Source organism: Falco naumanni, chromosome 1 (genome assembly GCF_017639655.2).
Source record: "Falco naumanni isolate bFalNau1 chromosome 1, bFalNau1.pat, whole genome shotgun sequence".
NCBI classification, from domain to species: domain Eukaryota; kingdom Metazoa; phylum Chordata; class Aves; order Falconiformes; family Falconidae; genus Falco; species Falco naumanni.
Window position 1 is genome coordinate 20,576,615 of NC_054054.1, and position 27,438 is coordinate 20,604,052.

At 37.5% G+C, this 27,438-nt stretch overlaps 1 protein-coding gene across 5 annotated transcripts in view; it reads left to right on the forward strand.

The window, feature by feature from the left end:
- Positions 1 to 27,438, forward strand: part of PDE5A (phosphodiesterase 5A) — a 142,718-nt gene that overhangs the window by 94,465 nt on the left and 20,815 nt on the right. For 4 of the 5 annotated variants that reach the window (XM_040584203.1, XM_040584185.1, XM_040584218.1 and 1 more), the window contains 8 exons: positions 4,309 to 4,380; positions 5,507 to 5,596; positions 6,798 to 6,935; positions 8,222 to 8,289; positions 10,414 to 10,522; positions 13,722 to 13,806; positions 17,909 to 18,084; positions 19,524 to 19,583. In XM_040584203.1, the coding sequence (XP_040440137.1) occupies positions 4,309 to 4,380; positions 5,507 to 5,596; positions 6,798 to 6,935; positions 8,222 to 8,289; positions 10,414 to 10,522; positions 13,722 to 13,806; positions 17,909 to 18,084; positions 19,524 to 19,583 (798 nt within the window). The remainder of the gene's footprint in view (positions 1 to 4,308; positions 4,381 to 5,506; positions 5,597 to 6,797; positions 6,936 to 8,221; positions 8,290 to 10,413; positions 10,523 to 13,721; positions 13,807 to 17,908; positions 18,085 to 19,523; positions 19,584 to 27,438) is intronic. The other variant, XM_040584194.1, reaches the window with a different exon arrangement.

Below are 27,438 nucleotides of genomic sequence, written 5' to 3' on the forward strand. Positions count from 1 at the left end.
GCTTAGTATTCTCTAAAATGTAGGCATATGTTCTCCATGGCCTGAAATGCTACCACATGATTTACTTTTGTCCTAACTATGTAATTACTTTAGTAACAGGAACAGATCCTCTTGAGTTTCCTACATCTTCTCTTAATTACCTGGTTGCCAGCAAGACTCCAATGGCTAGATACTATCCATCTGAGGCTTTTCTCATTACTGTTTCTACGGCACATTCTGCAGAATTTAGTGAAGTTCACTGGAATTTGTAGTGAAGGAAATGAGGCCAGAATTTGGACAAATTTATTTTTTAGAACTGCTTATTTTGTATGGGAAAAAATGGCACATACTACAAAGTTGTCTTCAAAAGCTTGAAATGCCACTGAAACAACAACAAAAAAATTTGCATCTGCACAAAGTTTTTATCATCATTAAGACAACCATGAATTTTTAGCAGGTTTCTTCTCTTCATTACTCCCTCCCTCTTCAGCTAAAACCTTTTATTAAAGATCTTAACAAAGACCAAAAATGACCATTGCTCTTGGAACACATGCCTTTGCTAACATATCAGAAATCTGCAGTGCTAATAAAGGAAACCTAAGTAGTCTTTCTGCTGTATTAATATGGTCCTTTTACTGTTTTCTTATAGCTTTTTTAAGCACCACAGACTTTCCTTTCATGGAGGGGGTGTGTTTACACAAGGCAAAAGCACTCACCTTTTGGATGCTTTAAAAAGCTTCTGACCTCATTAAAGTTGTCGCAGCTCATGTTGGATCAAAACTGAAAAAAAAATAAATTAAATAAATACCCACAGAAGACAGTGGTACGAGAAAAGGCCTAACCATTAATCTTTGCACATGTAGGTTAACATGAAAGCATATTGACTGGTTAAAGGATTTGATTACTATTCAAAGTCTGCTACAGAAGTATGTAAGGCTGGTTGTACATTGTTATTATATTAAGAAAGTTCACTGGATAAGACATATTCCTCACTGAAGTAAATGAAAAGCTGACTGTGGGAAAAACTGGGTTGTATAGAATAGAGCTGACAGTTAAGCTTTATTTCAGACAGACATTTTTGAGCCCACAGTTGGCAGTGATTTACGCTGCAGAACAATGACCTTATTTGTGACATCAGTATTTTTGGGAAGGCTTGGCTGAAACCTAGTAAATTGTCGTCTTTTCCATTACAAAAACAAAACTGTATGCTTTCCATCAGTTTATCAACTATAAATTTAATGATTAATTTAAGTACAACTCTTCATACATGCGCACCACACTCTTTTCTTCTGATATTGTTTATCCCCAAAAAAGCAAGATGAAAAATATACCATCATTAACACCTTGCATTGGTCTTATGCTGCTTGGATCTCAAACAAAGGAAGTTCTTTGCAGCTTTGTCAATCATTTGTTGTAATCTTGCCCAAAAAATCTAAAAACAATCAGAAGTTTTACGTACTTTATGGCTTCTTACTATGTACTCTTTCGTGTTACTGTACTTGGTTAGGTGGGCTTCACCTGTTCTGGCACATTCCAGCCTCTGAGTTTACTGCACAGCAGACTTGCTGAGTTTAGCAGATGATATTTAGCCAATTAAATAGATGATCGGTCTAACTGCAAGAAAGTGCAGGGGTTTAGTGAATGACTTCTAGCTCCTCCCAGTTTCCAGCCTCCCTTGCCAACCTCTTGGTCTGGTGCTGCTCCTCTTTCAGCTCTGCCTTAACCTAAACCCATTCCAGGTGCTTCAAGTCGCTATTCACCTTGATACCATAAGCTGTGGGCTTTATTTCTGGGTACCAATGTAAGCAGCCGTTCAGAAATAATTGCCCCCACCCTCCACTTAGCACCTTCCTCTGAAGGTCGTCTACTTTGGTCCCTTTCTTATCCGTCATCATTGGGTTCACCACTGTATAGCACCTGCTCTTGATACCAATTATAGAAACTTGTCATTATTACTCACTAACAATCAGAACATTTTATTTTATTTTTTTTTTACTTCACAAATCAAGGAAACTATACTTTTTCCAATTGTTTTAAGCCTAAAGTCAGATTAGTAATGATTTGCAAGGTCTACAAAGGAGTGGAAACATACTGAATAATATTGGGGAAAGGCTAAGGCCTTGAAAGCCTATCATCTAGGAAATGTTTATGCATGAGAAACATTTGTTGTAGTAACAATTTATTTTAATAGAGAACAAAAGTGTGTATTAGTAATGTGTAGTATAATATTAGAAACAAATAACCTTTTTTAATGTAATGACAAAATATTCGAGTTAGAAAACCTCATTTTCACCTTACTGACAGTGATAGTCAGCAATATCTCAACTGAAAGTAACCTGTCTTTCCTGAAAGCCTTCCAGTTTTAGTGTGCTGTGAAATTACATGGATAATTTATGACTCGGAGGAGTAGAAGCATAGAAGTACAAGGATAAGCACAGAATCCAAAAGTTTAAACTTGTTTACAGGACAGAATGGTCACTGCCAGTACACAGCTTGAATAACTGCAGTGGGGAATCTACAGAAAGACTACGCCGATGAGTTATTTTTTTAAAGACATGCTCACTTTCTCTTCATACTGACTTTTACAAAGTTTTCTTTATATTCTCTGGTTTTCTTTGGGCTCTGAAAAACAGATCCAAGTCAACCGGTGTCTCCTTACCAGACATTATCAATGTCTATGTTGAATATGAAGTCCAAAGCAACCACCCAGTTTCATTAGTCCCCAGACGTTGGTGTTAGAGCCTCCTTTAGAAACTGGAATCAGTACTAAGCAAAGATCTGAATTTCACTTTCATTTTTATAAGGAGTTCTTCTGTTTGCAAGGCAGATTAATTTCCTGGGAGGCTCTCACCAGGATGCGGAACTGAACTCCACAAAGACTGGCAGTAACAAAAGCATCATGCTTAAACAGCTGTGTTATTCTCCCACATTCATTTCACATTCTTTTAAAATCTAAACCAACATCCTTTATCCAGAGATCATGTTTATTGGCTAACTGTTCTCTGTGTAGAAAGTTATCAAAGCACCAGCAGATTGGGCTGTAATTGACTGTCCTTAAAGGGAGTGTTTTCTGTTTTGTAAGAAATGATGTTTTAATTTCCCAGTTCGTGGAATTACGTTCAGAAACTTGAAATCCAATTTTACCACAGATTATTTCTGTACTAAAAAAGCATAACTTGGGATTTAACGTAATTTAGACAGAACTTTGTAAGAACAAAACTAGATGTGTAATCTGGCTTGGTTTATTGTTACATGGATTCCATTTTCTTCCACTTAAACCTAAAAGGAGACTAGCCTACATAGGTAGTAAAGGGGGCTGGTCTGTTGATGTCTTTATTTCATAAATCATAGTATTTTTTTTCTAGTTCAGATAAACTCTCTTTGTTACTATCTGTGCACCGATTTACTTAAGTGGGCAGCCCTAATTCATGAAGCTGCTTTAAGCCATGTGCAGAACTACTTTCTGGAAAGCCTTTAGTGTTGATCAGGGCATATGAGTTTGCTTCTTTGGTCCACTGCAGATGTCCTGCAGGACCTGTGAATGACGATACCCTTTGCTTCGCTTCTCTACCTGTAAACCAAGATTCCTCCCTACTTTCTGAGTTGCTCCATAGGAAAAATAATTTTAAATGGCAAGGTATCAGCATGTCTTGGCAAGAAGGACAGTCCAGCTACCAGCTGAAGCATAAAAAAATACTTTTCTCAACGTTTGTTTAATGTGGTCTTAGTAAAAGCCTACCTTTAAAAACGTAGTGAGTTAGAGTGACAAACTTGGGTCTGGCGGGAACACAACCTTTGTATACTATTTTTCAGCAGATGAATATGAATCTGGTCAGATTTAGGGAGATACAAAATGAAAAAAGATCATTGTAGCCAAACTCTAGATCCTGTAAGGAGGCTGTGTTTTGGAAATTTTGTCAGAGCTGGCAGGAAGGGTGTTTTCTACACACACAAGCAGATGAACTGCAGAGAGCTGTTGTGTGGTTTGGCTTATGACTACAGAAGCACACACTATTATTGTCTTTCAGGGAGATGATTAATCCATTTTAGAGAATCAAATTTGGATCAAATCAACCCCTTTTTGTAAGAGTATCCAGGACTCATGCCACTTTTTTTTTCTTTTTTTTTTTGATATTTCAGGTTCATTCTCAGCTATTTTTTACATGAATAAACTGGGAAAAAACAGGCTTAAATATCTTCTGTTATCCAAAGGTCAACCACATGAATACCTGTAATGATCATTTATTATCTTCTATAAATACGTCTAGAAATAGAATCCAATGACAAACTCCTAAAATTTATCTAATTACTCCATTTTGAATACACTAGGTTGTTGGTGTAGCTCAAGCAATCAATAAGAAATCTGGAATTGGAGGCACGTTCACTGAACAAGATGAAAAGGTATAAAAGCTGGACCTTTATGTCTTCTATTTTCACAGGGGAATGGGGGATGGATATGTTACTACTTTTAATGCTGATCAGAAATTTTAAAGTTAGCAAAAATTAAACATCTCTGAAAAAGTAAAAATACCTGGTAATACTGTGATTTTCTTTCTTTCTTTATGAGGCTCTGAGAAGTGTGGATGTGAAATAGTTTTAATTTCTGGATCAGCATAGCATCTCTCATACATCTCTGAAATGCAGGCTTGCTCTACTGAAATACATTGTAAAACAGTTTCACAACTTTTAGTAGACATAATTTTTTATTAATTTATTCTGACTCTCCTGGCATTCCCCAAAAATACTTTTTGAATATTTAAATTCATGCAGTGATTCTTTGTTAAATAATGTATCACTTCTCAATATAACAATTGCAGAATGAGAAAATGTTTTGGATAAATTATGAACAGTATATGAGAGAATCAGTAGAGTAGACAGCACCTTGATTCCTAATTCTTACACTGAAGTTGCTTTCCAAACATTTCCCGACTTCACATTCAGATTGAAAATTCACATTCATAGTGAAAACCAGGCTGCACTCACGCTGAGGAATTTGACTTAACTCTCAGCAATAAAAATACCAGAATTCACCCTTTCCCTTTGAAGACTTCCCCTTTACAACAGAATGGATACTGAATATCTGCAGGATATCAGAATTAATCCCATTCTGAAAGGGAAAAATTGTGGGTTTGCTATACTAGTAAAATTTTATTTCCACTTTCCAAGAGACTGAATTCCCCAAAATGAGAGAGGCTGGTTGTCTGCACTCAGTTTTTCTAGATTAAATATGCATTGTTGCAAAATCACTTGATTCCTCTGAGCTGCTTCTTGTATCAGTCCTACATTTACCAGGATAAACTGTGAAGATCACTATTTAAAAAGGAAAGAAGAGATTCTTGAGGAAATAACAAATGATGAGTAACGGGAAAAAAGCCCACACCTGAATGTATGGTCACCAAAAATAACTTAAAACCACCAACTAATACTTCAAAGCGAGAACAAAAAATTGCAGTAGCTTATCTTTGAATATAGTTAAGATGCTGTAAGACATAATCTTCATGAGGTGTTGATGTTCATTTGTCTTCAGGATTTTGCTGCATATTTGGCATTCTGTGGAATTGTTCTTCACAATGCTCAATTGTATGAGACATCTTTGCTTGAGAACAGGCGTAATCAGGTACGGTTAACAGGTTTGTCCCAGGAATACAGGTATTACAGTGGTTAGCTAGTAATCACTGCCTGCTCCTAATATTTCTCGTATGGTAGTTAGTCCTTGGCTATTTTTAATTACTCTGGCTGCTGTGTATCTCTAATAAAGCTCTAACTAACTGCACAGAGAAGCAGCTGGGCACATTCCAGCTTGGACTGCGAGAAGTGGATTATCAAGGGGAGGAAGGTAAAACTACATGTCAGAAAATTAACTCCATGTCAATATACTTGATATTGCCTGAAGTTAGCCTGTGGTTCACTGTATATAATACACAACTGGAGATGTATATGTTCCAGAAATTTCAGATGGGATTATCTGTACAGAGTGGTAGAGGTTATACAGATTGCTCCTTTAGTCTACTACAACTATAAATAGTCACTAACCATACTTTCAGTAATGATCAGATAGAAAACTGAATTTCCTTCTGATTAATGTAACTGTATTTTGCAGCCATCTTTATCACAGATGGATTATTAATGCCATGGCCTTTACATATGAATATGTCTGCCTATATGGTATGGAAAGATTTTGCAGAAACAACTAGGCAGAAGTTGTTTTAACAATTTTCTGGTAGGTCTGAGTTTCCAAGTGACTATCAGTGTTTGTAAATTGGTACAAATTTGGATAATCTTTTCAAATTAGCTCCATGCTTTTTGTGAGTAAAAAGGAATATAATGTGAGCTTACCTGAGCAGCTAAGTTCTTTGGCAGCAGCTTTGAAATACAGCAGACTGTATCTAAAGGATGTTTTCACCAAACAAGTTCGTTAGGATCTGTTAGAATTACAACAGATAATAATTGTGTTCAAAAGTCTTAAGAAATTTAAATATCACTGTTTTCAGAATGCACATGAGCCATGAGAAACTAGTTGGTTTCCTAAGGACAAATAACTGTGGATTTCTCAGGTTTCATTTGATGAATTGTTAATGCCTAAACCTATTCTGTCTTTCTGACCAAAACCATCAGACAGCTAACTATGCTGTTTATTTCTTCCATCAAAAGCATCAAGCTGGTTATTATGTACCTTGCAGTCTGTGTGAGAGCCAAAACTTAGTTTTTGTCACAGACATACATGTTGGCTTCCTTGATTCAGGGAAGAGAAGAAGAATAATGATAATTATTGCTTAAATCACAGTTAGTCAAAATTTCACAAAAGATCTTTTCCCCAGGTGCTTCTTGATCTTGCCAGCCTGATTTTTGAAGAGCAGCAGTCTTTGGAAGTAATTCTGAAGAAGATAGCTGCCACTATAATATCCTTCATGCAAGTGCAGAGGTGTACCATCTTCATAGTGGATGAAGATTGTCCTGTGAGTATGTTTTTTGTCTAAAGGCAGAAGTGCTTATTCCCTGGGAGCAGTGTGGGCCTCCCTCCATTCTGACTCAATTGTAATTCAAACCCAGAGTTACATTCTGCACCTTTTTGTCCTCTGTCTTTTCTATTAGAGCGCCTACTCGGGTTAGGTGTTGACATGGGAGGTTTCAGTCTTTGCATAGGCCAGACTGCCATTTATGCAGCTATTTTGCACTACCTGTAGGTAAACTGTGGTTTTAAGCTCTCTTCTGTGGCATAGAGCTTGAATGTTGAACTCTCCTAACTAGTTGTCTTGGCTACTGGTGGGTGACAGAAAAAAGGAAAAGGCTGGGAGAAAAACAATGTGGCTGTTGCTTCCTGTGCAGAATCAGTTTTGACAGCACTTCTTATTTCTGGAGTATAACTAAGCAGGGAATATCTAAACAAAGTATCTACACAGAATCATGGCCTGTCTCAAGATCCTGGCTCACTGAAGCAAAGCACAACCCCTTCCCAGTCTGCCCACCTGTGTTTGCTTCCTATTGAAAATAAGCTGCAGAACAAGGAGCAGGAGATTGTTGCATGCCTCCATCTTGTACTGGGATTGCTAGTTTTACCTTTACTACTTGTTATAGATACAGGTCTACTAAGATCTGGAAGTGAGGAAGCATCTCCAGGTTCTGTAGTACAGCAATAACACACAGCACTTGTGATCATCTGCCACAATCCCACCTCTCACTGTATTTAAATGAGTCACTTCTGCACACAAGAATACAGAAGAGGAATTTACATAGTTTTTGTATTCACATATTCACGCTGTCCTTGCCAGTCAGATAAACTCCAGCACCTAGTTTGAAATCTGTAGTCTGAATGTTTAGTACAGAGAGAATCTAATTTCTCTCTACATTCAGGCTTCTTGACTGTCAAGAAAAGCTGCATGAAAAGCAACACAGAGATCAGTCAATATGTTTAGAAGTTTTTGATGTCCTCAACTGTCCAAGCAAAGCATGTCTAGAACCGAATGAATGTTAAAGTTCTGCACTGACAGATTGTAAATACTGGCATTTCTTCTCAGAGCGATCACCAGAGATTCAAGACACTTGAATGATATTTAAAGTTGTATTTAAATGATATTTAAAGATAGTTTTGTGTTGGGATCCTGTATGCTTGCTGTTAGATTTGAAATGAAGTTTATTATAGAATAGGTTTTGATAACTGCAACAAGCTTTTCATTAATACTACTGTTCTAACTTATGACAGTCTTATACACCGATATATTAAACTATTCTCTTGATATTCCAGGATTCATTTTCTAGTGTGTTTCACATGGAATCTGAGGAATTGGAAGATTCAGCTGAAAATCTGAAGAGGTAAAACAATGAATACAAACTTTTGTTCATCCCAGGAGAATGGTGAAACTATGCTTTCAATGTTTTTGTTCGTAATAATGGACCTTATTTCCATTGGGTACCATATATTACTGCTATTTTTATAGCGCAGGTTTTACCCTGAAGTGTACATAGAGGAATTCTGTTGCCTTAGAAAGGGCACTGAGCAGAACAGGAGAGTAGGACCTGATCTCTCCACTTGGTCAGGTCTGAGTACACAGTTGTACCACAAGGCTAATCTATGGGACTGTACAAAATTGAGAAGTAAAAGTCTTAAGTTGGTGGGCTTCTCTAAAACTGATTGGTAAGAAATCTGTGTAGATGTCTATGTTGTAGAGCAGACACATAACACATTAGTGGATCCTAATCCTAATTTATTATTTTAATCAATATTCTTATTTCATAGATAGGGAAGCTGACTCAAAGAACGTGACTGACTAAATCAAGAATAAAGTCCTAAAGTTCTAACTTTCAGTCATCTTTGAGAAACCATTAAGAAGTTCAACTGGGAGAAGAGAAAGGTATAGAAACAGTTGAATTAAAATAGCCCAATTAAATAGTTTCCAAATTTAGTCTGAACCTCTGTATTGAAGTTTGAAAATTACTGTCTCCGTTACCTTTCTCTGCCATCAAAAACAGTTGTTTCAAATGTCAAGAGTGAGACAGTTGTTTATAAAGTGCATTACTACAGATACAGTGTGCAGAGAGAAAAGCATGACTTCTGTACCCCTTTGAGCTTTTTTGCAGTGAATATTTATTATATTAAATTTAATTCCATGTATTAGAAAATTATGTCCAAAGTGTGTGGCTTGAGCAACTAAAAACTGTTGAACTGTATTGTGATTTTAGACAGCGTAAAACCAGGAAGTACAGAGGTAAAACAGGCTAGTGAGATCACAGGGTGAGAAAGTTCCCATTTACTTCCTCTTCTACACTATGGGAATGATGAAGAGAATTTTCCCTTCCTATTCATTATCCCTTTAACAGTTACTAGTTAATGGACTCAGAATGTAAATTACTGCTTGCATGGGCTATCAGTAAATTATTTCTCATAACCAATAGGGAAGGAAGCTTGGAAGCTTAATTGCATGTCTGAATCCTGTTCATGAGACGGCACAATTAATATGCCATGGACTGTAGTACAAGTCAGCTGCTGGAGTTAGAATTTCTGCTATGCTTGAGGGGCATGATTTTGGACAGTAGCAGAGATACAATGACATGTATTAGATGAGAAAGTATTACTTTAAATAATACATTTTCAGGCTTATTATGTGATCAAGGACCCTGAATCAAATCCTAAATCAGACTGGTTTTCAGAATTGCGGGGCACTGTCTTATATAACCAAGTTTGTGAAATAACGACATAATAATTCCTTTCCTGCAGCACTGTGAACATCCTTACATCTGAAGGATAACTGAAGTCAAGTCAAATGTCAGAGGGCAACTACAGGAGCTTGATGGGAATAGGTTTATTATTAGGATATACGTCCTCCTCCAGAGCAGGCAGAGGGTCCAAGAGAATTGAAATGCCTTAATTAAATACACCATGGCTAAAAAAGTAGGAGATGACTGTTTCTGTAAAGATATTTTATGTCCTGATTAGGAATAATCAGTTCTAATTCAGTAACAGAATCTTCATGCAACTGATTATGCCTTTACTTTTAGAAAAACTTTGAAATGAACTTAGAAGCAGAAAATTCACAGATGTTACCTGCTGCATTCTGTTTTGTGAATTTCATCCAGTATTGATTTTTCAAGTGTGTCAGATTTGTGAATGGAGTTTGTTTCCAGAAAGTTCTGTTTATTTCAATATAAACCCGGTCGTTCATTCTTTATCCTCCATCTGTATAAATCGTACTGATTTCTTAAGTCTGGTGTTCAGTGTTAACACTGTTGAATATTAAAGAAATGGCGGAATGTATAAATCAAACCATGCAGTATTGTGATGACAGATGGATTAGGATACAGGATTTGAACTCATCTCCATTATATATCTATTGGTTATGTCCTTTCCTCTTACAGCATAGATATTACAATTACCTGCTTTGCATAATGAAATAACCCATTTTCATACTAAGCACATAATAATAATGTTGTCTCCTTCAGGGACTATGATACAAACAAAATCAATTATATGTATGCTCAGTATGTCAAGAATACAATGGAGCCTCTCAACATCCCAGATGTCTGCAAAGACCGAAGATTTCCCTGGACAGTAAGTAAAATAAGCTTAGATTAGAAATTCAGAAACAGAAGATGTTTTCTGTTTACTTTTGAAACCTTATTTTTTTCCCTCTTATTGTTTCTATTAATTTAATGGCCACAGTTAGAATTACACAAACACAAAGGAAGGTGTATTTGCTTGATAAAATTCGTTATCAGTGAAGAAACAGTACAATACTCACACAGTGAGCTGTGTGGCCAGTGGAGGGATTTATCCCTACAGCCATTATTAAAAAAGCCTAACATTAATTTTTCCAATAAAATGTGATGTGCAGAGTTTGCAGTATGTTCCATGGAAAACATTTCAGTGAGGAACAGTTGGAAGTTTTCACTCTGTAATTTACTGTGAATGTTGGGAGGCTCTCAGAAGTTCCCTCCCTTTTATCTTCTCCTTTCCCTTCTTATTCTGGCAAAGATTAATGTTATAGATGCAAATCCTTTCCTGTTTTAGAGAAGGAACAACTTCACTTTTCTTAGGGAGCTTTTGCTTCACACTTGGTCAGGTGTGACCTTATGGTGTGGTATGCTACTAAACACACAGGTACCAGTGAGTTAGGAGGGAAGGTCACTTGGTAAAACTCAGGTTGCTTTCAGTCAACATTAACAAAAAGCAAACTTGTAATTCTCTATTTTCCTGCCAATGCAGAAATTAGAAAGATGTCTGCTTTTCTTGTTAAAATTAAGCCTGTTGGGTGGAGGGGCTCAGGGAGGAGGGTGGTAAGGGGGAGAGGAATTATGATCAGCAGATAGCTTTTTACCAAACTCTTCTGAGGTGCACAACAAAAAGGTCAGAAAATACAGTGTTCAATGTGATTGTTGCAGGAAATGGGAAGAAGGGGCAGGCTTATAGTGGGGAGCTGTGTTGCTTCCCTTTTCCTCTGTGCAAGGTTTTTTGAGTGTTTTTCAAGTGGGTTTCTATGAAGGATTGAGCAATGCAGAAATTGAGTGCTCACCACTTTGCAGTACAGGGCCCAAAGGTATCTTAACTGCAGGAGTGGAAGTAAAAACAGTATCAGATGGATATACTGTATAGATCAATAAAGAAAGAGGTGATTATTTTTGAAGACATTTTTTGAAATTAAATTAGTGCCTTGAGAGTCATCCAAACAACTGTCTGAAACAGGCTTTTCACTTTGTTAGTAGGATTAGAATTCTGCATTTTTCCCTGGGATCTATGTGACTTTATACATGTAAAAGAAACTCATAAAAAGAAAATAATAGCACTGCTAGAAGGAATTCTGGCTAACGTTTTTCGAAACACAGTGGCTGCATCTCCGTCACTGTGTAGGAGCAGTCTCAAGGCAGAGCTGCAGGCTAAATGTTTTGAAATCTGATGAACCCTGACATGAGGGAAATCCCAGGTGTACCTAGTGCCCTAGAAACCCTGACTTGCCTCTTTCTTTGGAGGACATTCAACAGCATGCTCACTCACCTTATAAAAAATAACTTTGTGCTTTCTAAATGCTTTGGTAGCCTCAACTACCTTGGTAGTGATGTGAGGCAGAACAGCAGCTTGGGTTTATTCGTGGAAGAGCTGTGATGTTGCCTGCCTCAGGTTCAGGCCGCTTACAAGGACAGTACAGAAGCTAAATGCTAAGCTTCAGCAGTCATGCGTATGTGTTCTTCCCTGAACAACAAAGTTAGTGCAGTGGAGACAAAATTTTAAGTATCTACAAGACACCTTAGAAGCATTTAAGCCTTTTTTTTTGCTTAATCTCTCTCCTGTTTGTTAATACTGGGTCAGGCATTTTTATTAAGCAGTGTGCACTGTGGTCTTACCTCCAATCCAGTCCAGTTTGATTTTTGATGCATCTGAACTTTACCATGAAACAGCAGGTTCTTCTTAGGGTAGCCATAAACCAGTTTTCATGCAAGCCTGACTTTGTGTTTCTCAGCTGCCCTTGCTGGAGAGGTCTAGGGAGAGATGCTGATTCTTACATCCTTTTTTACAGCTGATTTTACAGATATGTTACAGTTCAGAAAACAGCAAATTGTACTCTCGAGTTATTCCATATGCTTTCTTGATGTGTTGGCTACTGTTAAGTAGTAGTACTTAAGTTACTGGAGCCATGTAAAGTATCTGGCAGGACATAATTCTTTAATGTTTTCTTTAAAAAGTCACATTTCCTGTCGCCACTGGTAAGCGTTATACTGTTTGTGCATTTGCCTCCAAAGAAACTGTCTACAATCCCTGCACAGCACCAGAAAGCTGAGCAATAATAATTTTTAAGAACTCACCAAAATAACCTTTTGATCTAAAACATGTGTACCCATTTTTTTGTGTCACATACAATTCAATGGACCAAATGTACTTCTGAGCAAGTGCCACGTTATTCCATGAGCAGTCAGAGCAGCACTATGTCCTTTTCTCATCAAGTATTTGAAAAAAATGCATTGTCTTTTTGTTCTACCCTCCCACTCTGTCACCCCCCAAATAAATTCAGTTTCCTTCTCTTGGGGCATGAGATAGGATAAAAGATCTTTGGAAGACTGCAGAATGTTGACCTAGTTGGTGGTATTTTTCCTACCTGTTGTTCTTTGGATCATGATCCGGTCTCCACTAAGCCCCCTTTCATTGTATTGGTGGATTAATCAAGGCATCTCAAACAAACTGAAAGAGTTTACAAAAATTTTAGTGCCACAAAATGCACACTTACTGTCAGGTAGCTACTCTTGTTCTTCATGACATCTGTTCCTTACGTTGCCATAATTTAAGGGAGGGAATATGCTGAAAAGGGGAGAGGTCATTTCCTTTTACAGCTCATCACCTGATGAAGAGTAAAAAAGGTTTCCTAAAGCATATCTGGTTTCTTTTCAGCTGCACTCAGTTCCACTGAGTGGAACACTTTGGTGCAAAGTTGTCATTTTTGTGGCAGTGATACCTTCTAATGAAATAACCTATTATAAAATTAGCACATTTTTAGCACAATTACACAAGTCACTGTAAAATCCTACTGAATGAAGATTATCATAGTTACCTGTATTGTGATTAACCAAAGCTTGTATCAGATACAGTGTTTATTACACCATCGAGCCAAAGAGTTGTGCAAACTCTTTGAAGACATGGTTACTTTTTGAGGCAGTATGTAAGCCAAGAATAGTTGTAGACCTCATCTCAACAGCTTTTTCACTTCAGCCACTTGAACATTAGTCTTTAAAATTGTAACTGTATATTTTTGTTTGTTTAACAGAATGACAATGCAGAAAATGTAAGTCAACACATAAAGAGTTTGCTGTGTACACCAATAAAAAATGGGAAAAAGAATAAAGTGATAGGTAGGTATCTCTACAAAAAATATTTTTATACATTTCATAGAAATATTTCTGTGCTCCAAAGTAAAATATCAGCAACATGGAATTGCAGCCCAGGAGAAAAGATCCTTAATTAATCATGTTTTCAATTAGCAGCCTCGACTGTAAATTGCTTATGAAATCAGTTGCCATTTACAACACTTTTGTGATACTTCACCATTTTTATGGCTTCTTTGCATTCCAAAATTTTCTGTAAGTAAAATGATTTTCACTGCTTCCTGTTCAGAGAGTCAGTTACCACTCTTGCTTGTGTAGATCTTCTACAAGGCAGTGGAAAGCAGAGAAGACATAAATCAGTAAAGAAGCTTTTCAGGCCTGAGCTGTAGGTAGTGCTGGACTTTGAGGGAACAGTGGTGGCATGTGGAAAGGCAGGTTGAACTGACAGTTTCCTCAAATGAGACTCAGCTATGGAAAGATTCATACTAGAAGGCTAGCTGCCGTGCAGTTTTGGTGCTATTGTGGATTGCACAGGGAGCCTACAGTCCTACCATAAGAGTCTTAAGTGTCTAAAGCTACCCAGTGTAAATATGTCTGCAGCAGCTCCTTTGCTTTTTTCTAGAACTGCTTTTCCTCTATTTTTAAAGAGCGGCTATAGTACCACTGATTTCTAGGGTGACATTTTCAGAAGTAATTTGCCATCACTTAAGTCCACAGAGGCACAGATGCTTATGGAAACTTAGGAGCCTAGTTACCACTAGTTCCCTAAAAATATTTAGGTGACCCTGGTCTTGGTCGTCAAAGATGAGTATATACCTGAATAGTTTTGAGGATCTGGTCAGGGAATAAGCTTAATGAGCTTTAAGTCTTTCAATGAGTTTCAGATTCACCTTAAATAAAGGGATGATGATGCTTTTGGAAATTACTAGGACTTCCCTATCCTGTGAAGAGCAGAATGAGTGTCAGCCTGCTTTCCTGGCATCAGTAAGTTCCACAAGGAAACAGATCATAAAAGATATCGATTCCTAGATAGCAGCATGAATCCAACTTCCTCAGCTTTACAAAATTTGGCAAGTAAATATTAAGAATTCCAAGAATGTGTTTTTTAATGATCTTCAAATAATTTTTCTTGAGAATTACAGCAAAACTGCATAACCCAATGTATATAGTAAATGTGAGGTCCCTTTTCCATGAAGACAGATATTGTTTTTTAACTCCTGAAGCAGAAAGAGAAGCATTGTCTTTACCTAATAGAGTTCTTTGAAATTTCTTTTGATATCACCTTCTTTAATGAGTTCTTTTATTACTTTATTTTAAATATTCTGCCAGACCCTAGAAGACCAAGATGAAGATTGGTAACTGCTTTAGTTCTAGGTATTTCACTATGCTGTTAGCTACTGATAAAACAGTTCCATCTGATCTCATAGAGGGTTTTTTCTGTTGTTATTTTCTGTGGAAGTTCAAACTGAGAGTTTCAGTCAGGCCGCCTGTTTAGGTGGGGTTTTCAAATCTTGAGTAATTCTCACTGGGAAATGTTCTTTGAAGTCTTCTAAAGTTTCACAGCCAGCCTAATGTTCAGATCTTTAATAGAGTAAGGTCAAGAAGTTGCCTTTGAGACAATACCCAGAAGATCCTTTAGCATACTATATACTATGTAAGACTATTATTATAAGTCTACTTTTTTAAGATTAGCATACCCAAACCCAGATTTTAGGAAGTGGGCTGTGTAGATGGGTGTGGGGTGGGAAAAACTGTCCACAGCAAAACCAAGCAAATCTTACTCGCAAGACAGGTGAAAAAACCTTTTTTATTCTCCCGACTGGTGCATTTTTCAAGTATTGGTGAAAGCTTTATGGAATCTTTCTGTAGTTTTATAACTACGTCACAATAAAAGACTTTTGAGTTCCTGTATGGACCACCTAATGCTTTGGGAAGCTTTTGAAAGAGGTTAAAGTGTCTTAAATACTATATCATATATTTACAGCAGTTCTCTTTTTAAAGAGACATTTACGTGCATCCAAATGCTGTCTTTTAAGAATTCCTTTGCTTTTGTGGCTTAATCACTGTTGAGTCTTACTCTTGTGTTCATTACATACATCACAGTTGCTATGGAAACAATTACACTGTCATAAACAGTACTAAACAGAGATCAAGTGAGTTTCATGAGACTTTCTTACAGAGTTTTATAAGTCAGTTTCTTTTTCCCATGGAAAGTTAATCTTGTTCTTAGTGAACCCATATTTGCTAGGATAATATATTTTTACTATCATTCTAGTATCTAATAATCTCATTCCATTAAGGTTCAGAATCTTGTTTGCAATATTCAGATACCACAACCCCTGCCACAACAGTTTAAAGCTACAGTTATAATATTGTGACTGATCTCTTTAGAGGAGACTCTCATACTAAAATAAGTTCGTGCAACAAAATGTCATTTGGAAACAGGACAGTGTTACATTGTCAGCAGACATTAAAACTTCTACATGCAATGCCAATGTTCTTCAACAACCACAGTTGGTATGTGTGTGTTATGTTCTTTTCCCTGGCTTTTCTACGTACTGTAACAGGGAAGATACACACTTGCTCCCTCAAAGACCTTTCTTCCTTTTATTTAAAAACCTCAATGAGCTTGTTTAGTTTGTAAATATGGAGTAAGAAAATCCTGGAAATACTATCCTATTAAAAATATTAGCACTGACAAGACGTTACAGTAGCTGCTGACTATATTCAGTTGGTTCCCTGTAAAATAGTATTCATTATAATTTCTTCCCTACCAATAAGCAAAGAGCGTATCTGGCCTCCCTGACCTTATGGTGGTAAAGTGTGTAAGGCATTCAGATTCTGTTCATATATCCTGTGTAAGTTAGGATTAGCTCTACTGATGCAAGAAAACCTAAAAATTAAGAATGTTCTGGAAACACCATGCTAAATAGTTATCTCCTCTTTTGCTATATACATATTTAATATTTTACTCTTTCTGCTGCAAAATGTTCTTCATAAAATACATAAAGTACAAAAACAGGTATGCAATAGCAAATTATAGAAAATGAAGACTTTTCCAGTTAGTAATTTTTTTCCGGAATTTTTATTTTGCAACTATTAATTTCAATGGGTAATTATTCACACTTGGCCAGGAAAACACTAGTTTTTATGTTTGAAAGTATTAGTACTCTAATTCATGAGAGTGAGAAAGCATTTGGACTCGCTTAAGACAATAATCACCCCCAAAGCAGTTTTGGCCAAAGACGATGTATACTTAAAATGCAGCTGCTTTAAATAATATTCTGATTTCTTAGCAGAAAATTCCATCCACTAGGTAAAACTAAAGTGAGGTGTATGTGTGAGTTTCTTGCTGCTTCAAATGGTGTCAGGGATTTAAGCTGCAGCAAGGTTTGGTAGAAGTTACCTGTCAGACCTTTCAATGGCATGTGCACAGCAAAGTCCAGAAATTCTAAACGCAGAATACATGGACACAAATATCAACAACAAGTTTGAACCTAACAAGCTGAATTCAGTAAGATGCTTTTCGGTGAGTTCAGTAGTCTTTGGGGCAGGCTGTAACTCAAGCATGGAAAAAGTGAGTATACTTAAGTTTTGAGCCTCAACCTGGGTATTCTCTGTGTAGTTCATTTATTTTAAAAAATTTCCAGTACTGACTCAAATAAGGAAGTGAAAACTCTGTGTACCACCATTCTGACTTTCCTAAATGTTCTTTTGGCGTGGTTACAAAAATTTAATTAGCCTCCAAAGGACAAATTGTCTTTAGGGATTAAGTCAATCTAGAATACTATTAATAATAAAAGTTAGGATGAAAGCGACCCTAGAATTTCACAAGATAATCAAGTCTGTAAAGCCCTAGATTTTTACTTTACAAATCCTAATAAATAATTTTGAGTCTACTAAGTAATACATAACCTGTTAACATTTATTCTATAATACAGTGAAACTACTCTAAAAAAAGTTGGGGAAAATCCTACAGCACTCCCATGTGTCACTTTGATGTACATTGGTGGTTTATACTGTAGGCTAAACTGTTCTAGACTTAATTTTTCTCTGGCTGTTCCATACAATAGGTGATATGTTGGCAGTTCTCTGTATTACTTGTTTTAATTTCTGTATCCTGGCATAGGGGTTTGCCAGCTTGTGAATAAGATGGAAGAAAACTCAGGCAAAATCAAGGCTTTCAACAGAAATGATGAACAGTTCCTGGAAGCATTCGTCATCTTTTGTGGCTTGGGCATCCAGAATACACAGATGTATGAAGCTGTAGAAAGAGCCATGGCCAAACAGATGGTGACATTAGAGGTGAGCTCAAAATCTAGGTGGTCCTTAATTAGCCCAAACAAGATCCTAAGTTTCTCCTGTCTGTTTTACACATTGCACTACTCACATGGATACTGAACAGAAACTGTTCTCCCCCAGGAGAACAGCATTTGGCCTGTTGAGTTGCAGAGGAATTTTCTGCTCCTTTCCATATCTGCCAGCAGACTATTTTATTTGGTATTGTATTTTAACTTTACTCATGAGATTCAGTGGTGAGCTGAACGCATCTTTTCCTCCACATGAGGCCACACACTGGCAACATAGCAGGTTTGTTCTGTTGCGTAGGAAGAGGAAATGGTTTGGGGGATTAGGGGCTTCCTTTTCTTGTCAGAGGTTTTCTGTGATGATTTTGGCTCAGTCCTTTAGACAAACTGGTTTGTGGAGTTACAACAGCATTATTGTAGATTTTCAGCGATTTCCTCAGACTCCCAACAAACCATATCAAGATGAGCATCGTCTGGTCTCAGCCTTTGAATTGGTTACTGTTAAGTTTAATAGCTAAAGAGGGCTTTAGTCTGAGAAGCTGAATTACTTAGAGGTGATAACTTGAAGCTGAAAGTGAAAAATTTGTAGACTTTGGATCTCCTAACATTCATTATGTAAACAGAGTGTTTGCAGAATTCCTAAAATGGGGAATATGTGCCCTGTGGCCTCTAAAAGAAACGTTACAACTCTCCAATAAACCTGTATTAAGTCGTGTTAAATAAAAATGTGGTAAAATTAGTGTCAAAATAATCTCAGTGCTTTAAAAAAAGAGCAGTTTTATATGGCAGATTAGCAATTCTGTCTCCTACTGTAACACTTCATAGATAATATAGGAAGACCAGACAGATTATAGATTCGTATATAAGATGGCTTCTTTAGAAAAAAAGTCAGTCTCATGTTGCTAAAAAAAATCCATAACATTTCCATGTCCTGTGTTCTCAACAGCTAGAAAATATGAGTTTATTTTGTTAATTTAAAACAAACATATTGTCTTTCAGACTTTTTTGCCAAGTTTCAGTTAGGGCAAAACTTTCCTTCTGAAGAAACTCCTGAAAGGATTATTATGGCAACAATGTCAGGCTCATAATTATAGCTGTTTCATTTGTTATTTGTCTTTGAAAGTGGGGCATGAAAACTTTCCAAAGAGAAAAGCAGAGTTCTTTGCTCTTTTATAGAAACTATTTACATTTTCTTGGCCTAATTATCTCAAGAAGATTCTGTGCTGTGGGAGATTGGTGAAAGCTGCAGATACCTCCCTGTATGCTTTCAGAGTGCTCCCTTAAAACCAGCGTGGGCCCTGTGTGGACACTAGATTTTATCAGCAAATGTAATGCAGTGCAGTGCAGCTGCAAGCTGAGAATTCTGCTCTAGGAAAAATACCTTTTTATCACATTGCTCTTTTGTTTGTAATAAGGGTTGCTTTTCTCTTTCTGTAGGTTCTCTCATACCATGCTTCTGCTGCTGAGGAGGAAACGAGGGAGCTGCAGGTAACAGCGGTAATTGAATTTTTTACTATTACTTTAGAAATACTCCATTAATGGAACAACAAAGGGCAGTCTGTTACACAGATGCGATGCCTAAACACGCAGAAGCAGATCTTCCAGAAATCAAAACCATAGTGAACCTTAAGCGGATCAGTTCCTGAGTTGAATCAATGCGTCACGTAAAAAAGGAAATGTTACAGTGCCTGCAGTGAGATACAGGTTGGCCAGAGACTTGCAATTACAGGAGAACCAGAACTCATAATGATTAAGTATTTCAGAAGCAAAATGTTGAGAACTTTTCTTTCTGCAGCTAAGTCTGAATGTTGTGTATCTTTGGTACCTTTCAAGCATCCCAGGTATGGGTGCAGTTTTATGGGCCTTACACAGAAATACTGTATTTAATTCTTAATGCAAGGATATTTTTTTTTTTGTGGTTACTTTTCTGTGCAGTGTTCTGCTCATGTTTAATTCTGAGTTTAGAAACCACTGCCTAAGGAGTAACTACAGCTATGATTTCAAGTGTAGTTCAAAGCACAGACTGTGCTTAGTCTCTCCAGTTTTCTCTGTTAGAGCAGATGTTCTGGGGGAATAGCATCACCCCTGATGCACAAAAAATATTAGAGGGATGGAGAGGAAGGTGGACATAGGAGACCACAAGCTGGGTAGTATGGGACTGGACTGGACAAGTAGGGCACAAGACTAAGGATAGCTCTAGAATGGTTAATGTCTCACAGATTTTGAACCTCAGTCCTACCACACTGTTGCTCATCAATGAAGAGGCACTGACAAGACCAGCAAGCAACACATCTCCTATGGTTCCTCTTCAGGGCTTGTGCTGTAATCTCTGTGTTTACATCTTTACTGCTTGTCGTGGTTTAACCCCAGCTGGCAACTAAGTACCACATAGCTGTTCGCTCACTCCCCCCACCACCTCAGAGCGATGGGGAGGAGATTAAGGAAAAAGGTGGGTTGAGATAAGAATGATTTAATAATTAAAATAACATCATAAATGACAACAACAATTGTAATGAGAAGGAGAGAGAGGGAGAAAAGAATAAAATCCAAAAGGGAAAAAGACAAGTGATGACCAATGCAGTTTCTCACCCTCTGCTGACTGATGCCCAGCCAGTCCCCGAGCAGCAATCGTCCAGCTCCAGCCAACTCCCCCAGTTTATACACTCGGCATGACATTCTGTGGTGTGGAACATCCCTTTGGCTAGTTCAGGCCAGCTGTCCAGGCTGTGTCCTCCCAGTTTCTTGTGCCCCTCCAGCCCTCTCACTGGCAGGGCCTGAGAAACTGAAAAACCTTCAACTTAGTGTAAACATTACCTGGCAACAGATAAAAACATCAGTGTGTTATCAACAGCTTTCTCATACTAAACCCAAAACACAGCATTGTACCAGCTACTGAGAAGAAAACTACTCTGTCCAAGCCAAAACCAGGACTCTGCTAAATAAACAGAATGACAATAAACCTAAGCACTGAACCAGTGTCTGCTTCTACCGCTTCACTGTCCACGTGCTTCCTAACACAATCGTGGCCCATGTCAGCCACGACCTTCTAAGGCGGTACCAGGGCACGTGGTACCAGAACACTTGGCATACACCATCTCCAAGAGGCAGTGTGGATGAGTGCACCAGATCTGGCTTCCTCTCGCCTACAGTCTTGCAGCACTATTTGAGTGGGTTTCACACCCTCAGATATACCACGTAACCTCACATCACATCCCAGGGCATGAAACAAATACACTTATTTTCATGCTATAAAGCCATCACTCTTTAGTGGAAATTGAGAAGCATAAATTTTGCTACAGCATATATTTATTTTTTGCAATTAGGTTCTTAAGTCTATGATAGTTGAATGTTAATTGAATGTTAAAAAATCTGTGATAAGTAGAATGATAGTTAATATGCTGAGCAAGCTGTTATAGATGAGTCTGTGCAACTGTTGGTTTAAATTGATTGTATTTGGCGAAAAGGAACTTTGCCTACCTGGTGATTTGAGGTAGCTTCTATTCCGTGTATTCCTGACCTTTCATAAGTAGCAGGTATTTCAGAGGAAGCTGGGAGACTAAAACATGCGGGCTTAATGTAAAAAACAAACCAACCCCAAAACCTCTCAAAAGTAACAAAGAAGAATTTATTTAATAATGGCAATGTGATGCTGTGGGTATTTGCTGGTCAAGATGAAACATTTCATCTTGTGAAGGGAGGCATTTTAATAGAGCAATCAGATTAGGTCAGATAATTTGAGCTAAAAAAATAAAAACAGGCACTATAAATAAGGATGTCTTAGAACTTCAAGGTGCCACATGGAGCCCCCAAAAAACCACAGACCAAGTGCTATGTCATATGGACAAATCGCTTTGTGGCATTTTGCCTCATTGCTAGGATCCCTGTCCTGTTTTATACACCAGTATAGATCTAACCACCTCATTGATATTTGGTTTCTTCTTTGTGCTTTTGTGAATAAGATACCTAATTCAGTTACCATTCCTAAAATTGTTTCTTTAGGCATTATTCTTCTCTTTAAAATGTTTAATTTCTTTCATTGGTGCCACAATCCACCACTTCGATTACTCAAAATTTCCCTATTGGCATATAGACCACCTAATTGTGTTGCTTTTCATGAAAGTAGTTCTCTCCTGCTTTTTTCTAGTTTGTTTTTCTGTGTAAATTGCAATGATTTAATTTCTTCATAGTTGTCACTTTTTCAAGAGGAGAGAGCAACTTAGATTTCAACTTCAAATTAGAAGTTTGTGGTGTGTATTGCACAAAAGAAAACATTGATTCTTGATTTTTTTCTGTCACTTACTGACTGCGAAGTGATTTGAGATCCTCACATGCCAAGCATTATGGAAGTGCTGTTACTATTACGGTAAAAGTAGCTCAGAAATACTTCTTGCTTTGTGGAGTCTCTTCATGTTAAAAGATTTTACTACCTACTACTGTGTATATGGTCTCCAGTCTGCTATTCAACTGTTTCAGTATATGACCCATATTTTTGCATCTGGTTCTGCATGTGCCTTAGCTATGTCTTAGACTACCACTCAGTCCCTGACTTCCCAGTAACCCGAGCTTATGTATGTCTTTACTTCATTGCTTGCTCACCTCACGGATGTCCATGATAGCCAGATGGTTAAAGCTGAGTCAAAACATTACAAATCTAAAGGAAAGTTTATTAAATTGAGAAATTACTTGGTTTAAAATGTGTTTAAGAATAAAACCCCAGCCCATATTTAGCCTTAAGCCTTGCACACAGTTTTTACGGACTACAGGAGAGGTTTATTCTGGACGTAGGTTGAGCCTGGCATTCAGTCACATGCATGAGCTTACACAGAATGTAAAATAGGAACATACAAGCTGACTTATTCTTTGCTATGGAAAAAATATGTTCTGTAACCTTTCTCAATTTGAATAACAACCAAGAGAAACACTTCTAAAAATTGTCTTCAATATCTTAAAGACTTTCTACTTCCTTTAATGATTGTTGGGATTCTTCCTGCTTAGCAACAAAGTCAAGAAACCTTCTTCTGATAATAGTTCTAGATAGGATAAGCTCTCCTGAGCATGCCAGTGCATGATGGTGTATATACATCTCTGCAGAAGGTCAAAGGGATTCAAATAAAAATTAATGTAATCATCTCAAATCCACGAAAAGAGGACTAGCAGTGGCATATCCCATTCCATTCACTTTCTCTTCTCAGGAACCAGGAAGGGATTGGCCAGTTTGTGCTGTCTGAACAGGAATAAGAATTTGCCCTAGAGTACAAGACCCTGATAGAAAAGGCCTTGCCAAAAAATACCTATTTTCCAGAGCAGGGTATGGAGAACAGGATGTTAATTTTGGATTTGTTCTGCAGCTGACCAGAACGGTAGCCTCACACAGCAAGGCAATTTAGGTTTTTCTTAAAGTGGATCTCAAACAGCTTTGTGCTTGAAAAATCAAAATTAATGTAAAAAGAAAAAAAAAAAAACATTAAAATACTTTTTTCTCCAAAACTTAGGAGTATATAACAATTCAAAACATACGAAAAATAGGAAGAAACACAGTGGGGGGAAAAAAGTGGTGGGTTTTTTTCCCCAGTTAATTGCAAATTGCAACTCTCTGAGGCCAAAATCATTCCATTAAAATTCAGCTGGAGTCCAGTAGCCAGCTTCATGAATGATGGCCACAAAACATACATCTTCCCTAACTGAGAGACAGAACCTGTATTAATGGCAGTTTCCATTGGGTTTAGGAGCAATGAAGGCCATAAATTCACAAAGGTTTGAGGCAGAAGTTATCCTGAAGTATTTCAGTGGGCATTGCAGAACTCAGTCTAGTTTTGGAAGTCACTCTTGACCTTTGAGGATAGAGCACTCATTAGCCCTTTAAAGTTTACATTCTTCTTCTCTCAAAATTTAAAGAAGCTCTTGTCTTTTCAGATGTACAACTTTGTAGTACAAAAAAAAAAAAAGTTCTTTCTGTTTTGTAACTGAACACAACGTGAAATTTAGTGTTTTCCCCTAGCTAGGACACATGCTGTCACAGAGTTACTCAGCAGAATCAATGGTATATGAAAACAGATACAGGACTTCAGCTTTATAACATGATATTGGAATTGATACTTGTACTATCTTTGAATCATTACAGTTAATATATAATTTATTAGTGAGACATGGCATTGGCAACAGAAATCAGTACGGTATGTTGCAAGTAAAATTTGCAACAACAGAATTATCAGCAAGTGGTTTCTCCAACTTAAAACTGTACCTTCAAGTAGATCTAATTTGTGAACTCCTGAAAGGTTTAGATTGGAGGAGCAAAGCCTTACGCGCAGAATTTCAACCTACTGCCAATAGCCTTGGTTTTCTCCTCAAGGACCCTATGATGAGACATGATTGCAGACCGTTACCCTAAAAATCCACATGTTAGAGTCACATGGTTAATACTCCTGCATTGCAGTCTTTAAATTGAATCAGTTAAAACCTTATTCCTAAAACAAGGAAGAGAGACAAATCTTGCTCTTTAAGTATCTGCTGTTAGCGTGTACCCTTTGAGATACAGGATCATTGCTGCCATTTTCCTTTGCCTCTGTATTCTCAAAATAGAATACAATTAAATTTTGCAACTATCAACCTCTGTCATTTCTTTTCTGAAACTATTTGCTGTTTCTGTGCATTGATGAAGGCAGCAGTACTTGAAAAGACACAGGGCCAAGTGAGTTGCAAGATCAAGTTGTTCATGTTAAAGACATCAGCACTCCTGTTCCTAGTCTTAACCTAAGTGCTCGACAAATAGTGACAAAGGGTGTACCTGCTACCCAAACTGAGAAGGCTAACTTACTTAGCTTATCTTAGTTGTGGGAGAGACAGGTGATTCTAGAAAGCATTTTAGAGCAAGTGATTATTTTAAGTACTGATTCAGGGATATATTTAAAAGCGGCAGTTCCTTTGTTTTGCAGACGATGTTTTCCTTGCAATCTAACTTAAACTGTTAGCAGGGGGTAGGGAAGGTTTTTTTCTTTTTCAGTGTGCTGACAAAGACTTTCCAAAAACTTACCTGAGGTAGTTGTGCTAGTATTTTCCCCTAATTAAGAATAACCCTTACCACGTTACTGGGATACCTTTGTGTTGACTATCTTTCCATTAACACATCACAGAAAGACTTCAGTTTTGAAATCAGCATGTGGAACAGCTAACTAAGATAACCACCTTGCCCGAAGTGACAGCTGACGTTACTCATAGTTGATTCCAGGCTTGTAATGTTATGTGTGGAGATGCAATCCAGGTGCCTAAATTGCAGTGGTGTAGCAAGTCAGTGTCTATAAACTGGACCCTCTGTGGTGGCTAAAGCTAACACATGTCATATTATAACTTTTGTTCCACTACTGAGGATCAGCTGATGAATGGCAATTTACTTGGCTTCAGATTTTTATTAATTTCTAGTTTCTGCTCATATCATTGTATGAAGCCAGCCAAAACAGATTAAAATCATGTTACTGGATGTACCTTTTTGTGATTTGCTTTGTTTTGCTTCTAAATAATCTGACAGCACAGAAAATAGATGCTTCATCAGGCAGTTGGACTAGATGATCGTTGTGAGTCCCTTCCAACTGGAACTATTCTACTCCGTACTATATTCTATTCTATTCATTGATTATCTGCCTTGTGTAATGGGCTGTAGTCAAATTTTTCACTTTCATCGTCATTTCCACATACTACGGAACGTCATATTGCATTAGTTACCTCCTTTGAGCCTGGATACTGTCTGCAACCTGTGTTTCATCATACAAAGCAGACAAAACAAAGCAAAACTGTTTATAGTTGCCACTCAGTTTCCACAGTGGTCCCACATTTTCCTTAGCCTTCCTTTTGCTGCCAGTATATTTATAGAAATCATTTTTGTGGCCCTTCCCCCACCTCATTAGTTCCAAGTCAAGCTGAGCTTTGGTTTTCCCATCTTTATCCCTGCACATTTTGGTAACGTCTCTGTAGTCTTCCCAGGTAGTCCATCCCCATTCCTCCTTCTGTGTACTTCATTTTTTCATTTGAGCTCACTCAGGAATTCCCTGTTCATCCATGCTGGCCTTTCACCATGCTCACCTGGCCTCCTGCATGTGAGAATACACTGTTCTTGTGCTTGAGGCTTTCATTGAAGGTAGTGCCATGGTGTATGGAATGAAGTTATAAGCTTTACCTATAGGTTTTTCAATCACAATAGAAGACAAGTTTTCAAAATTATTTTCTATACTTAACCAGATAACGGAGTCACTAATTAATTATTCACTAGTAATTACTATGAATACAATGCCTATAGTGAGCAATAGTAATTAAAAACTGACCGTTATGCAAAGAGAGGAGTGAGTTAGCACATTTTCTTCTTGACTATTTCATGCTCTTTATAATATTCCTGAGGTGAAGAAATGGAGCGAGAGGTTATAGTTTGGTCAGTGCTTACAGAAGCTGACCATAACTGAATAACTTGAAATTAAAATAGCTGATGAACTTTCATGCTGCAAAATGGGGGGCACATAGCTCTGCTGGCCTTCGTAAGTAAAACAGGAAATATCTAATCCACTTAAATAACACTTGAATAGCTACAAAGTGCACTTTTTTATGCCTCAGCTGAAATGAAACTTATTGTTGTGGATGTCAAAGGCAAGAGATCAAGGAAGGGAAAGATAAATTATAAACAAAGTCAGAACACAGGCATGAGGTGTTCAGTTGAACTCCTACGGTGTCCTTCCATCCCTTTCCTCATAAAATACCAGAAAGTTGCAGTTTTTCAAAGGATGTCATTAGAGTTCCTGAATGGTTGCATTATTTTCCACTGAACATACAGACCTGGTGGTTCCTTCATATGCTCATAGGTGAAATACCACATGAATCCAAACCGAGGAACACAAAATTAATGGTACAAAAATGTGTAAGAATGCTGGATTTTTTTTCCTGTGTAAATGCTATTTTTGTGATTTTTCCATGATTTTCCAATTCTGACAGACAGGAAAGATAAAAGCAAACTTACACGGAACAGAGACTGGTAGGCAGTTATGAGGAGAGCTGATCTGCGTGCTACATGTAATAGTACTGTAGATCATGACACATGCGTCCTTTTCAGTGTCAGTCTTGTAGGACACAGTTCCCCATGTTCCCCATGCTGGGCAAACGTTTTCCCCTAGAATTACAAAGAGGAAGACAAACACATAGATTTGTTAATTTCCTTCACCATTTCCGTTTTACCTGATTTTATTTTAAGCACACTCGTATATATGAGGTGAAACAACTGTAAAGAAGTAGCACTGAGAACTTCACCTTCTATTTTGCTGAAAAAACTCCTACTAATTTTTGTTCCATAGTGTAAGGCTTGCTCCGTTTATTTTGT